The following is a 14,706-nucleotide window of genomic DNA, read 5'->3' as shown; positions in this document are numbered from 1 at the left end:
GCGCTAAGGTGCCACACTCGCCGGGGATCAAGTCTGCACCTAACCACGCCTATCACGTGACACGCGCGCCCAAGGGTGCCATGCTTATGAGATGGTATGGCCACACAAATGTGGCACTGCGCTCGCCGCCCAGCTCGTGCGCCGATAGGCAGCGAGTCACAAATGGGTTTCAAAGGCTTGCGTCTGCCGGACGTACCTGGTCAAGCCAGCGTCCACGGGAAACCTGGCCACACAAATGTGGCACCGCGCTCGCCGCCCAGCTCGTGCGCCGATAGGCAGCGAGTCACAAATGGGTTTCAAAGGCTTGAGTCCGCCGGACGTACCTGGTCTAGCCAGCGTCCACGGGAAACCTGGCCACACAAATGTGGCACCGTGCTCGCCGCCCAGCTCGTGCGCCGATAGGCAGCGAGTCACAAAAGGGTTTCAAAGGCTTGCATCCGCCGAACATACCTGGTCTAGCCAGCGTCCACGGGAAACCTGGCCACACAAATGTGGCACCACGCTCGCCGCCCTGCTCGTGCGCCGATAGGCAGCGAGTCACAAATGGGTTGCAAAGGCCTGCGCCCGCCAGACGTAATTGGTCTAGCCATCGTCCACGGAAAACTCGGTCACACAAACGTGACACCGAGGCCCCCCGAGGCCCAAGCCGTGCAAATCGATTACGCCTTCACTGGTAAGTCGAGAAAATAAGACGCGCACCGACAGAACCGTGCGAATCGACTACGATAGTATGTCAAGAACATAAGACACGTAAAACGAAAGCCGTCCCTTGGACGCGCAAATGCCATCCCTCGCGACGCACAAAGGCCGTCCCTCGCGACGCACGAAAGCCGTCCCTCGTGACACGCCAATGCCGTCCCTCGCGACGCACGGAATCCGTCCCTCGTGATGCGCCAAAGCCGTCCCTCGCGATGCACGAAGGCCGTCCCTCGTGACGCACAGAGGCCGTCCCTCGCGATGCATTAAAAGCCCCTTTACAGTCGAGAACGTTTATCCCGGGTTCGCACATCAGCTCAAGTATTGAGTTTCCACTCGACCCACGCCCGACCGAAAACTCGGGGGGCTAATGTTGTCGGCCCATCTCGGACCGACGAGGACAGAGGCGTCACTTCGACCCACACGACCGGCGCGAAGCCTCGGACGGGCACCGAGCGGCAAGTCCTTGCCCTGGCCGTTTGCCGGCCCAAACAAGCGGCCGGCCCAACCTTGCCTCGGCCATTGGCCGGCCCAAGGTTGACTCGGCCATTGGCCGGCCCAAGCCTTTGGCCAGCCAAAGGCCGACTCAAGGGTCACTCGGCCATTGGCCGGCCCAACCATTCAACCGGCCAATGGCCGACCCAAAGGTTTACCCGGCCACTGGCCGAGTGAACCTTCCAGTAGTTCACTCGGCCATTGGCCGAGTGAACCTTCATCCAGCCAGAGCTCCCCACTCGGCTATTGACCGATCAACTCATTCAGCCAATGGCCGACCCAAGAGGCTCACTCGGCCAAGGGGTTCCCCAAACACCTCGTGGTCGCCTATAAATAGAGAGGTCCGCCCTTTCCCAAAGGTAATCCAATTTTGAGCCCCGAAACGCTGTCGAATTCATAACTCACTCGTTTCACTCATCTTTGGCCTCTAAACACTCAAACCCCCTACAATCTACGTCAACCCTACTAATGTTGAGCGTCAGAGAGGTAAACAGAGGCAACCCCTCTGTTTCCCCTTTGTAGTTCACGTATTCTCTACTGCTTTTCAGGTATCGAGACGAGGTGAACTTCATCCACAACTAAGGGAAGACTCGGGATACCGAGTCCGAAACACTCGAGCCGAAGTGAGACCACTTGGTCCGGCCTTGGGTCTAACCACTTTGGGCTCCTAAATCGTTGTCCGAAAACGAGCGACAACAGTATCTTCAAACATCAATGCACAAAATAAACTCTCTTTCTCTTGCTATGTTGGACGGTTTGGACCTTCTAGAACATGCTTCTAGATGTTTCTTTATTTGTTCATGACAACATAAGAAAAACACATTTAAAATTTTCACATAAAATTCCATGAAATGAAATTCAATCCACAAGGCCGAAATTCTCAAGTTGGCCGTGTGACATGAATTCATTGTCATCATATGACAATGTCAAAAAACTTATTTTTGACATTCACACCATCCTATGTCCAAAAGGACAAAATTACCCTTTACGCAATTTTCGTAAAACTTGTCTAGTTCAACATTTGAACTTGTTTACACTTAGCTTTCATGTGTTAACTAATCCTACTCTAATGACTTGTGGTAGTGACCTCATGGATCCAAATGAACAAAGCTTGAGCTAGCATACTTGGACTCAAAAGTTCACAAACCTTTTCCAAGTTCTAGCTTAATGTCAACTGACTCCACTAAAGATTTGACACTGAAATCTCTCGGTTCAAATAAATATATTTTCTACTCAAGAATTCTACTTAATTGTAATGAGTGGATCCATTGAATATTATCTATGTTTACCCTTCATGAATGTCATCAACTAGATGTAATTTATAAGATTACCATTTTGTCATTCTAGTTGTTATTTCCTCAACTCCTTTTTCGCTTGTGAATAAGTTAGAAACAATGTATTGACGAGGAGCTTACAAGTCACATTGATTCATCCAAAAGAGTCATGTCTCAATTTGGACACAGGCCATTTCATTTATTCACACTCTAAGGAACAAAGCATGAGGTGACATACATTGCATCTCAGCAATCTTGTACATGAATTCCATATCTATGAGAGCTTCACAAGCCGAGCCCACGCTCGTACTCATGTCGACCGCGCACACAGCAATTGCGTGCAACGTGTGCAGCGCTCGACACGCCGCACTCTCGCGATAGAGATGCCCCTTCGCGCACGCCTCGAAGAAACAACCACCCACGCTTCACATCGCGAGGCGCACACGTCGCGCAATCTCCATGGCGTGTCGCACCCATCACTCGTGCGACACCCTGTGCGCTAAAGTGCGCGCGTGAGTACTCACGTGCGCACACGCTCCTTGCCTCCAGGCTTTATAAGCCACCCTCCTTACTATAAATACCCATCTATTCAAGTATCCGAGTAACTATTTCTAAACACATGCTACTCGATTCCAGAGTTCTGAAACATTGCCGAGAAATCTCCGCACACAGTTTACTCTGATCGAGCCACAAATTTCCTAAATTATTCTCGACGAATATCGGTGCCCCCACCACAAGCATAATAATCAGTGTTAAATGTTGAAGTGCGCCCTAAGGACATTGCCTATGCGCTCTTTTATCTTATTTTCTTTTCTTTTTATTCTCAGACTTTTACAACGAACGAAAAACATTTTTGAACTAGTAGAGCGACATTCTGACTTACAAGTTTCGCAAATTCGACTCGATTGCGATCACTTGATTCGATTTTGAATCGAATCGCCCGAAGTCATAAGTAATTGTTTCATTTATTTACAGGGACAACAATTACCTTAAGTTTCATGCCTTGCAACTTGCAAGTCCTCTCATCGTATCAAACTACAATTGTACCCCTTCCAGCTGGGTTCCGGGAAATAGGAAGCCTCACTTCGGTAAATTCATTAGTAATAGCTAATTCTCAAATCGCGTCGGTGCTCTAGAACCTCTATACCCCTAAGTCCCAATTGACAATTAAATCTGTAATCCCCAAAAAGTCCACAAACCCAATTTCTTCTTCTTTTTGTTTGTTTGTTTTGTTTTTGTTTTTTTGTTTTTAACATTTCATTCGCGATACCCAGCACAGAGATCTGAGATTTCCACGCGGAGAGCAGAAGAATTAGAAAGAAAAAAAAAAAATCCCTAAGTCTCATGGCGGTTTCGGCTCGATTCCTATTCCTCTTCCTCTTCCTCTTCTTCGCGGTCGCTCTCTTCTCTCGATCCCTCGCAGAAATCCGATCCACTGAGATCCGGGACGATGATCGGCCGATAATCCCACTAGACGAGTTCGGATTCACCCACAAGGGCGTCCTCGAGCTCAACGCGACGGCGATTAAACTCTCAAGCCACGATTCAGACCTCTCCAATGTCGGATTCTTCCTTTGCACGCAAGAGTCGTGGAACCAAGTCGTTCAGCAGATCGAGGAGCGCCAGATCGACTGCGCTCTCGCGTCAAACCTCGTCAAGAAAGTCCTTACCTTCGCTTCGATCAAACAAGGCTCGTCGAACTCGAACAGCGCTTCGACTGGAACGGTCTACTCGGAGACCGACGCGAATCAGTACACGCTTCTCTTCGCGAACTGCATTCCAGGCCTGAAGGTCTCCATGGCCGTCCGATCAGTGATGTACAATCTCGATGGCAAGAGCAACGTACGTGATTACCTCTCCGCCGGTAAAACCGTCCTCCCTAGGGTTTTCTTCCTCTTCTCGCTCATTTACTTCTCTCTCGCCGGGATTTGGATCTTCATCCTCTACAAGAAACGACTCACCGTTTTCCGAATCCATTTCTTCATGCTCGCGGTGGTGATTCTCAAGGCTGTGAACTTGGCCTGCGAAGCCGAGGACAAGTCGTACATCAAGCGGACCGGAAGCGCCCACGGCTGGGACGTGCTGTTCTACATCTTCAGCTTCTTGAAAGGAATAACGCTCTTCACTCTCATCGTCTTGATCGGAACCGGCTGGTCGTTCTTGAAGCCGTACTTGCAGGACAAGGAGAAGAAGGTTTTGATGGTCGTGATCCCGCTGCAAGTCATCGCCAACATTGCTCAGGTCGTGATCGATGAGACCAGCCCGTTCGGCCAAGAGTGGTTCACGTGGAAGCAGATTTTCCTCCTCGTCGACGTGGTGTGTTGCTGTGCCGTGCTGTTTCCGATCGTCTGGTCGATCAAGAACCTCCGTGACGCCGCCAAGACCGACGGGAAGGCCGCGGTGAATCTGATGAAGCTGACTCTGTTCAGGCAGTACTACATCGTGGTCATATCCTACATTTACTTCACCAGAGTCGTGTTCTTCGCCCTCGAGACCATCACCTCGTACCGGTACCTCTGGACTAGCGTTGTCGCATCAGAGCTTGCCACACTCGCGTTCTACGTCTTCACCGGCTACAAGTTCAGGCCTGAAGTCCACAATCCTTACTTTGTGATCGACGACGAGGAAGAAGAAGCTGCGGCAGAGGCATTGAAGCTCGACGACGAGTTCGAGTTGTGAGGTATCACCGAAATATAACATTTTGTGCTTTTTTCGTTGCTGCTTCACTTTCATGTTGTTGGGTATTTTTTTTTAGTCTTTGAGTTAGTAGGCCAGTCTCGTATACATGTTTTTCCTTAAATTTAGATACTATTATATGCTTTTGTTGTTTTACGAGTTGCGTAGTGTGTTTGTAAGAGTACTGATACTAAATAATTCCACATTCATTTACGGGAACCAAAAAAAAAAGCTATGCTTTTTGCGTTTGCATTTGCTTATTTTGATGGTAGGGAAGTAAAATTACAGCATATATCAGACTCATATGCACTCCGATCGTGTACATCACTAGTATTTTAGGTATGACTGAGTGACTGACTGATGATGATGGAAACAATCGTGCCCGTAATGTATATAGACGCCATGCTTTTCTTAGTCTGACTTTGTTATTTGGTGATTATAAGCTTTGTTGCTTTAGGGTTGACCTTGATTTAGATCATTCTCCACTTATGCGTACATGAATCTACTTTTACGGCTATTGTCATATTGTTGAGATAGTTTACGTAGCTCTGAAAGCTTGAGCTAAAAGAGACAATCGTGCCTCACTTGAAGGAGAAAAACTAAAAAAAAAAAAAAACAAACTATTCACCTAATCCATTTGGGTTTTTTTTTTTAAATAAGGTTTTGTTTATCGGGTTTTGGATTCATATTCAAGCTCATCCTTGATGAAATTTCAAAAAAGCTGGTTTTTTTATTTTGGTTCAAAATTATTGTTTTAATTTGTTCCACAGTCCGAGAATTAGTTAGGGTTTTTTTAAAAAAAAATTTAGTTGTTTTTTTCAAATGATACCTTGATGTTCTAGATTTTTGTCGATCACAATTATCCTTTAGTTATCTTAACCTAACTGTAAGTTTGATCAACTGCTGATATTTATGTGTTCTACTTGAGTAACCAACTTAAACTAATAATTTTGAGAAACACCTTGGCTGTTAAAAAATTAGAAGTATCAAGTGTAAATGAAATATTTACTATTGCATTACAATTCATATAGGGGATACATGTTTACCTAGTATGCCAATATTTTATAGAGTTTTTTTTTGGCTATGATGCTTAAAAAAAACTTTACAATTTAGTTTGTTTAAAAGCTTGAAACTTAACATATTTTTTTTATGAACTAATTTAAAAGGCTGTTATGTACTTTTTACTAAAATTTATCACTTAAGAAACATTATATTATGCTCAACCAGTTCATCAAAAACTGAATTATCTTGGGACACTTCAGGAGTGAAATAAAGGACTTTCATGGTGGCTGGTTGAACTCCTTCTCAGTTGTTTAATGCTATCTGTCCCATCCCACTTTCTCCATACCCAATGCCATGTACTCTGTCATGAAGTATGCTAAGACCTGCCCCTTCTTCGCTGTTCGTGGCCTGATTGTGATGTCATAAATACCCAACTCCATCGCCCTGCCCGACAGGTCGCTGATTTGACCGAGGAATCGAAGATCAATAGTTTAAGTCAAATATTAGGTTCGAGGAGCCCAAGCGTCTTGCTATAACTCCCATTACTGAGTGATCCAATCAGAATCTTACACGATACCATACAAGTTTAAGGGTTAAACTTCAGAGTATGATCTTCAAGCGCTATCAGTTGACTCGTAGGTAACACGAGGCTTCTTGCTGAGGTTAGGCGACCTAAAGGTCGAGCTTAATATTCATTTGTCAATCAGCGAAATAAATGCTGAATTAAACAGGATTTTGATTGTGACAAGTCCTTGAATTTATACCCACTAACACTCGCCGCGAAGCCTAGAGTCGAGTACGTTTGCACTCGAGTCGAGGCTTTGTGTATTATAACCTTGATTGACATTGGCTTAATGTGCATCATGCATCATGAAACAATCTTTAATAATGTACACGAAAATCTACCTTCGCATTTTTGTGGGATATGACATTCTTTCATAGTTTTTAAAATAATCATAAATTTTCAAGCTTTCTAAAAAGCCGCGCTCGAGAACATATCATTTTCAAGATCGCAATTAGGGGTGTCAATTTGGTCCGGACACGAAACACGAAACGGTTACGACACGATTTAAAGCGGGTTTGGATATTAACAAATGGGTCAATCCTTAATTGGATCAAACACGCTAACACGATTAAATAATAGTTCAATTTTATTTGATTTCAATTTTAATTCAATTCATATCGAACAATCACAATTCACAATCACAATAACTATAGTTTCATAATAATGTATCATATTCAATTTTATTGAATTTCAATTCATATTGAAAAATCACAAGTTAAAATTGACAATCACAATAACTATTATCTCATAATAATGTATCATATTCAATTTTATTTTATTTCAATTCAATTCAATTTATATCGAACAATTTCAATTCACAATCACAATAACTATCATTTCATAATAACGTATCATATTTAGTTTTATTGGATTTCAATTCAATTCATATTGAAAAATAACAATTAAAAATTGACAATCACAATAACTATAGTCTCATAATAACATATCATATTTAATTTTGTTTTATTTCAATTCAATACAATTCATATCGAACCATTACAATTCACAATCACAATAACTGTAATCTCATAATAACGTATTATATTCAATTTTATTTGATTTTAATTCAATTCAATTCACAATCCCAATAACTATCATCTCATAATAAAGTATCCTATTCAATTTTATTTGATTTTAATTCAATTCAATTCACAGTCACAATAAATATCATCTCGCAATAACGTATCATATTCAATTTTGTTTTATTTCAATTCAATTCATATCGATCAATCAAAATTCACAATTAACAATCACAATAACTATCATCTCATAATAACGTACCATATTTAATTTTATTTGATTTTAATTCAATTCAATTCACAATAACAATAACTATCATCTCACAATAACGTATCATATTCAATTTATTTGATTTCAATTCACAATCACAATAACTATAGTCTCATAATAACGTATCATATTCAATTTTATTTGATTTCAATTGAATTCAATTCATATCGAACAATCACAATTTAAATTTGACTATCACAATAACTATAGGCTCATAATAACTTATCGTATTCAATTTTATTTGATTTCAATTATAGTAAAATGACTTATTACCTCTATTTATTTTAAATTTGCCAAATTTTGTGTGTGAAAAAATAAGAAAAGAATAAAGGAAAAACAAAATTATTAGTTAGCCGCGTGACTCAGTCTCAACGTATCGGAAGTTAGTGCAAAAAGAAATAAAACAATTCTAATCTTATGACTATTATGTTTTTTATAATTACATCGCAATTAATTGAGTCCGACTGTCTAAACACGGTTAAAACACAGTTAAATACTCATTTAATATGACTATTAAACGGTTATGGATCTGTAAAAAAATAAACGGTCGGATTTGGATCTAGATATCAAACACGATTAATAAATGATCAGATTTGGTTCTAGCAATTATTTATGCAAACACGATTAACACGACACGATTACGACACGAACACGAAATTGTCATCCCTAATCGCAACCTCTCATTTTCTAGAGTAAAATATAGAATGCAGATTTCATTTCACTTATCGAGTAAAATATAAGGTGTCAATTCCATGCAAAACCCATTAGGATCCATCGTTCCAAATTGTTGCGGTACGCATTTCTTGTCTTCGAAGGGATTTCCTCAATTTCTTATCTCTGTGGTTTCTTACCATGATCACAAGTTGAACATTTGTGCTCCCTTTGCGTGATAGGACTAAAAGCTTAAAAGGAAAGAAGCGAAATAACACTGTTGTTTTAATATTTTCTATAATTATTATTTTACACCAGTGTTTCTTCTTTATTTATAGGAGCCGCACATGGCTGAGTACCATAAGTATTCAACAAAATAAAGATGATATATAAATTAATAAATATAAAATAACTTCATATATTATTGTACCATTGTTCTCAAGGACCCTGATTCTTTTTCTGAATCTAAAGCTCTTCGCATCCTTGGTTCGTTTGCTAGATTCGTTTGTACTTGGAGATAAATATTGCATAGGCACTCGGAGTTCTCGGGACTGCATTCTCGGAATCAAGTTCTTTTCGTGAGACATTTGTTGTACTAATTTTTTATGTCAATAGTTTTGCACTAGAAGAAGGGGGTAGCGTTGAAGATCAATGGCTAGTTCATCAATTCCAATTGGAAGCACCACCACCGCCGATCCCGATCCTTGGATCGAGCGCCAGAACCGCACTTTTCCACTCACCCTAGAGGAACTCGCTGCTGTCAATGGTGTCCACAAGAAGAGTTGTAATCCTTATATTGTACATTTGATGTAATAAAGTCTCATGAAGACTCTTGCTTGTAATTGCTTATTCATTAATAAAAAGTTAAAACGTTCATTCATTCTTCCGTGTCTGTTTGAAGCTTTATGATAAAACATTAGTCTTTAGTCTATAAACAAACTAAACAACTTACGAAGAGACAAATGTAGATTTGTATGAACAAACTCTTCGTAGTTTGCTTAAAACGATATATTCGCAATCTAAGGGTCAAAGGACTATTGACCTCAGTATGATTGTTAGAATAATCTATTATGATGTCTGGTTATGAGGCATTGAGAGTTGGAGACTCTATAGTTCTTCTAGGTATCTTCCGAAGGTACTGAATTGACCAGTGCACTTCTAGAGAATAAGAACAAACCATTTAACCTCTTATGTCTTGAAGTCACTACGTATGAATTGCATCGTGCTTACGTTAATCCTGAAATGAGACATGCCATTTCACACCTTACGTATTCTCATTTGAGAAAGTCAGAGTTCGGACTCACTATGTGATTCCGAACAAGGCCTATTGGTGAAGTACTTAGTTGTGAGAATGTCATGAGTAACTTTGTGAAGTTCTCATAGATATGGAATTCATGTACAAGATTGCTGAAATGCAATGTATATCACCTCATGCTTTGTTCCTTGAAGTGTGAATAAATGAACTGGCCAGTGTCCAAATTGAGTCTTGACTCTTTTGGATGAAACAATGTGACTTGGTAGCTCCTCGTCAATACATTGTTTCTAACTTATTCACAAGCGACAAAGGAGTTGAGGAAACAACAACTAGAAGGGTAAAATGGTAATTTTGTAAATCCCGACTAGCTGATGATATTCATGAAGGGTAAACACTGATAATATTCTGTGGATCCACTCATTACAATTAGGTTGAATTCTTGAGTAGAAAATAAATTCATTTGAACCGAGAGATTTTCAGTGTCAACTCTTTAGTGGAGTCAGTTGAGAGATTTTGAGTCCAAGTATTTAGCTCAAGCTTTGTTCATTTGGATCCATGAAGTCACTGTCATGAATCACATCTAGTAGGAATAGTCAAAAGGGTATTTTTGTCTTTTGAGACATAGGACTAAATGAATGTCAATAAATTTTTTGACATGGTCATTTGATGACTTACATCACTCGGCCAAAATTAGATTTATTGGGCCTTGTGCATTAATTTCATTTCATAAGAATTTTATTGAAAATTCTTAATGGGCCTTTTGTCATGTTGTCATGAACAAATGAAGAAGCTTCTAGAAGCTCCTTTTAGAGACATGTTGGGCGCCTATTACCCAAGAGAAAGAGAGAATATTTTGTGCATAAATGTATCAAAATACTTGCCAAAAGAAAAAGAGGAAACAAATTTCCTATGCATGGCAATAGGAATTTCGGCCAAGTGATAAAAAGGCAAGGCAAGGAACAAAAAAGGAAACAAATCCAAGCCTTCTAGAAGGCTGCCTTGGCCGTGTGGAATAAGAGGGAAATGGGCAATATTTGCTCATGAATATGTGATATTCTATAGAAGAGGAAACTACCTTATTGAAGGTGAGACCTCTCCTATAAATAGGAGCCTCATTCCACACATTTCATTCATCCCAAGTTCTAGAGATTTGAGAGCTTCTCTCTCTAGCTTGGCCGATCCTCTCTCTCTCACTCTCTATTCAATTTCGTTTTATTGTTTTGGCACCTAGGTCCTCATTTGACCTAGAGTTTAGCTCTGCGACTTCAAGACTCGTTCTTAAGTCGTAGTGTTTAAAAGTGCCCACTCACTAATTCCTTTTTTCTCGAGTGATTTAGTGATAGAAACTTTCGGGGTTGCTCGAGTTGCCGAGAAAGGAAGAGAGACGTGCTGCGAGGGAGACACACGTTTTCAACCTTCCGAATGCTCATCAACGTTCAAGCTTCTAAAGAGGTTAGTAAATTTATTATGCTCATATTAGTTTTATTTACATGTGCTTGCACTTTGTCTAGGTTAGTAAAAACTGTTTTACTTGAAAAAGAAAATTTTTAAAATTCCGGCGCTTACCGAAGCGTTAAACTTTTTCTTAAAACCTAGATCGATTCCAACAAATGGTATCAGAGCTATGGTCAAAGATATGCATGTACATGTATTTAAAAATATGAGCTTGAAAATCGTTTTCGAAAGTTTACTAATTTTGTGACAAGTTAGAATTGTTTTCTTAGTTTTTTTTTAATTTATTGCTCTTGCCTTTAAATTAAAAATCATGTTGATTTTCTATGAGTTTGGGATGTTGTTAAAACACATTAGAATCAGTTCTAAAAGTTTTTAATTTTTTATATTGAAAAACGTGTTTTAAAGGTTTGATATTTTTCGAGTAAATTTTGTGACTAGTTTTCTTGTCTTACTAGTTTCGTTTATTTACTTGCCATGTTATTAAGTTCCTAATAAAACACAAATAAAAGCTTTAACAACCTCCTAAAACGTTCCGTTACACTCGATTCGTTTTCGCACCTAAAAAAGACCAAGCTTTATTTATTTCTTTTTCTTCGAGCTGGAGTAAAACCCGCAGTAAAAGTCGTATAACTCTCTGCTCAGAAATCTAAATTTAATGATTCTTGAATCAAATTAAAGCTCTGTCTGTCCTCTGTCCAATGCCATCGGTTTCAGGTCAAAAGGACATCGGAGCCGTCAGTTATGGAAATTTTACTCCGACGTGCGCGGCTGTTCCGAAAGTCCAGTTTTTTAGAATTCCGGATTTTCAGCCCCACTACCATGAGTTATAGAACTCTAATGAAAAAAATTTCTTGAGCAAAAATGTTTTTCATAAGATTATAAACATGATGTGTAAGATTAAAATGTTTTGATTTTTGAAAGTTTAATTGAAATTGAATTTTTACAAAACTAGTTTGAATTTTGAAAAACTGTTTTCGTTTTCAAACTTGAAAATATTTTGTCATCCAAATCAAATAAGTTTTCAAAACTATATCTATATCACATATGTTCAAAATCTATATGCTCTTGAAATTTTGAGTGGGAGGTCTCTTTGTAGACAAGCCGAAAAATAAAAATATGTGTAATCTCAAACTTTCAAGTGTTCGAGTGAGTTGAAGTTCACACTACCAGAAATTTGGCCTCTAACTACTGCCGAACGCTGTAGTCATTTTAAATCCACTACAGTTTACCGACTGTCATCTATTGCACTGGAGTCTTATCTCTTTGATTATGACTCCAGTGTTTGGCCGTAGTGTATCTGTTTTATAAGACTGTAGTTAAAATATATAACTACATTGTTTAGATGTAGTCTTACTAGTGGCATCTATAAATACTACAACGTTATGCGGTAGTTATATAGAACTCAATTACATAAGATAAAAACACTACAGTTTTAACAAGTAGTCTTAATTGAGTCAATTAGATAGACTACGGCGTTTTTGTGGCATCTATTGCGCTGAAGTCTTATCTCTTTGCCTATGACTCCAGTCTTTTCTGTTGAAGACTACATTTTTATAATGTAGTTTTTCAAATTTTGAGTCAATAAACACTACAGCTTTAAAGGGTAGTTATAATTAATTGAGTTGGACTGACTACGGCGTTTTTGTGGCATCTATTGCACTGGAGTCTTATCTCTTTGTCTATGACTTCAGTCTTTTTTGTTGAAGACTACATCTTTTAGGTGTAGTTGAAAAATTGAGGTGGTTCATGTTTTTATCTTAGACTACTGCGTATTGTTGTAGTCGAAGAAGATAGATATTTATATTTAGCTTTAAGACTACATTTATAAATTGTAGTTTTCAGTTTACGCACTTAAGACTCTAGTTTACGTTTGTAGTCTCTTATGTGATTTAGCTTAGACTACTTTCTTTTAATTGGAGTTGAACTTAACGTCATTATTTAACTACATTTGAATTCTGTAGTAAAATTTATGTGAATGCAATATTTTGTATAAAAATATATATTGAATTAAAATGGTTTAATCTTCTAATTTGTATAATTTGTACCTATATTTGTACCAAAACACAAACATGCATATTGTACCAAAACACAAACATGTATGTTGTATCAAAACACATCCAAATGGTACCAGAAACACATCCACATAAGTACCAGATTTACATCCAACCATATATCCTGAATAGTCCTACAAGAGTACCAAATTCATACCAATCATACCAAGTACCAAATTCATCACATATCCATACTAGTACAGGCATTGTAATGCTACAAAACCACAATACCTAAAATAGTGAACCCATTGAACCTGCAGGCAAGGGAAAAACACACACCAAAATCACACAAAATCATAAACACCCGAGACATAAGAAAAAGCCACACCATGTTCTAACACCCTGAGACATTGTTTAGCTTTGAACCTAACACTAATATTTCACACAAACATGATGAAATCAGACTTACCTGACATAACACACACAGAGACCTACCTAAACAAAAAAAAACACACACACACACACACTACCATACCTATCTCAGAATTTAATCGTTTTGAATCTGACCACAACCATCTGAATGGTTACTAGCGTTATCAATATTAATATCTTGTCATAATAACATCAAGGCTTATATACAAATCTTTAATCCATATTAAGTACTTACAATTTTTCATAGACCCACTGTGGATAGACTCACTCTTGAAATCAATTAGCTTCGTTGCTGAACTAGGACAGCCTCACTGTTGCCCCGCATTGCTGCCCCGATGTGCTTCAAAGTCACATCTTGCTAATGTAGACTACATCATCCAATGCGCATCATAATTATTAAAGAAAAGAAGGATAGACATTGATAAGCTTCATTCATAAATCAAGCGACAAACATTAATCGGAATCATCAGGCCCATCACAAAATTCCAATTCAATTCTCATAAACTTTGACATGGAAATAGCCTCAAATAAAAAAAATATGTACCGATTTCTCAGTAAGTTTCTGAATTGGAAGGATCCAACTCAATCGCTTTTGTTTGCATCTGAAATAGCCTCTGATTACTTACAAATAAAAAAATATGTACCAATTGAATCAAGCTCAAGTAGCAATGTTCAAGTCAGAATCCATTAGCACATTATCTGAATATGAGTATTTGAATCAGTACAAGCTCACGTAGCAAAACCCAAGAGCTCATGTTCAATAACTTCATAAATTATAGTTTAGTACTAACACAAACACATAATCTCATTCGCAGTACAAAAATGAACTCATGTTCTATGACCATTGCATATATAGATTAAAATTTTACAAACTATTCTCGGGATTGCCAAAAACGTTGATCAATTGCCTTATTCTAAAAAATG

General features: G+C 38.9%; 1 protein-coding gene across 1 annotated transcript; it reads left to right on the top strand.

Annotated features, from left to right (window-relative positions):
- The first annotated feature begins 3,534 nt into the window (after window positions 1-3,534).
- Window positions 3,535-5,393, top strand: LOC149404207 (Lung seven transmembrane receptor family protein). The gene has a single exon (XM_089605054.1). The coding sequence runs from the start codon at window positions 3,810-3,812 to the stop codon at window positions 5,142-5,144; it is 1,335 nt and encodes a 444-aa protein (XP_089461180.1). The 5' UTR covers window positions 3,535-3,809; the 3' UTR covers window positions 5,145-5,393.
- Window positions 5,394-14,706: the final 9,313 nt, after the last annotated feature.

The sequence above is a fragment of the Urtica dioica genome, chromosome 2 (assembly GCF_054948205.1).
Source record: "Urtica dioica subsp. dioica isolate 48M chromosome 2, U.dioica_male_clone48M_v1_H2, whole genome shotgun sequence".
Classification (NCBI taxonomy): Eukaryota; Viridiplantae; Streptophyta; class Magnoliopsida; order Rosales; family Urticaceae; genus Urtica; species Urtica dioica.
This window is presented reverse-complemented; position numbering and strand designations above follow the sequence as displayed.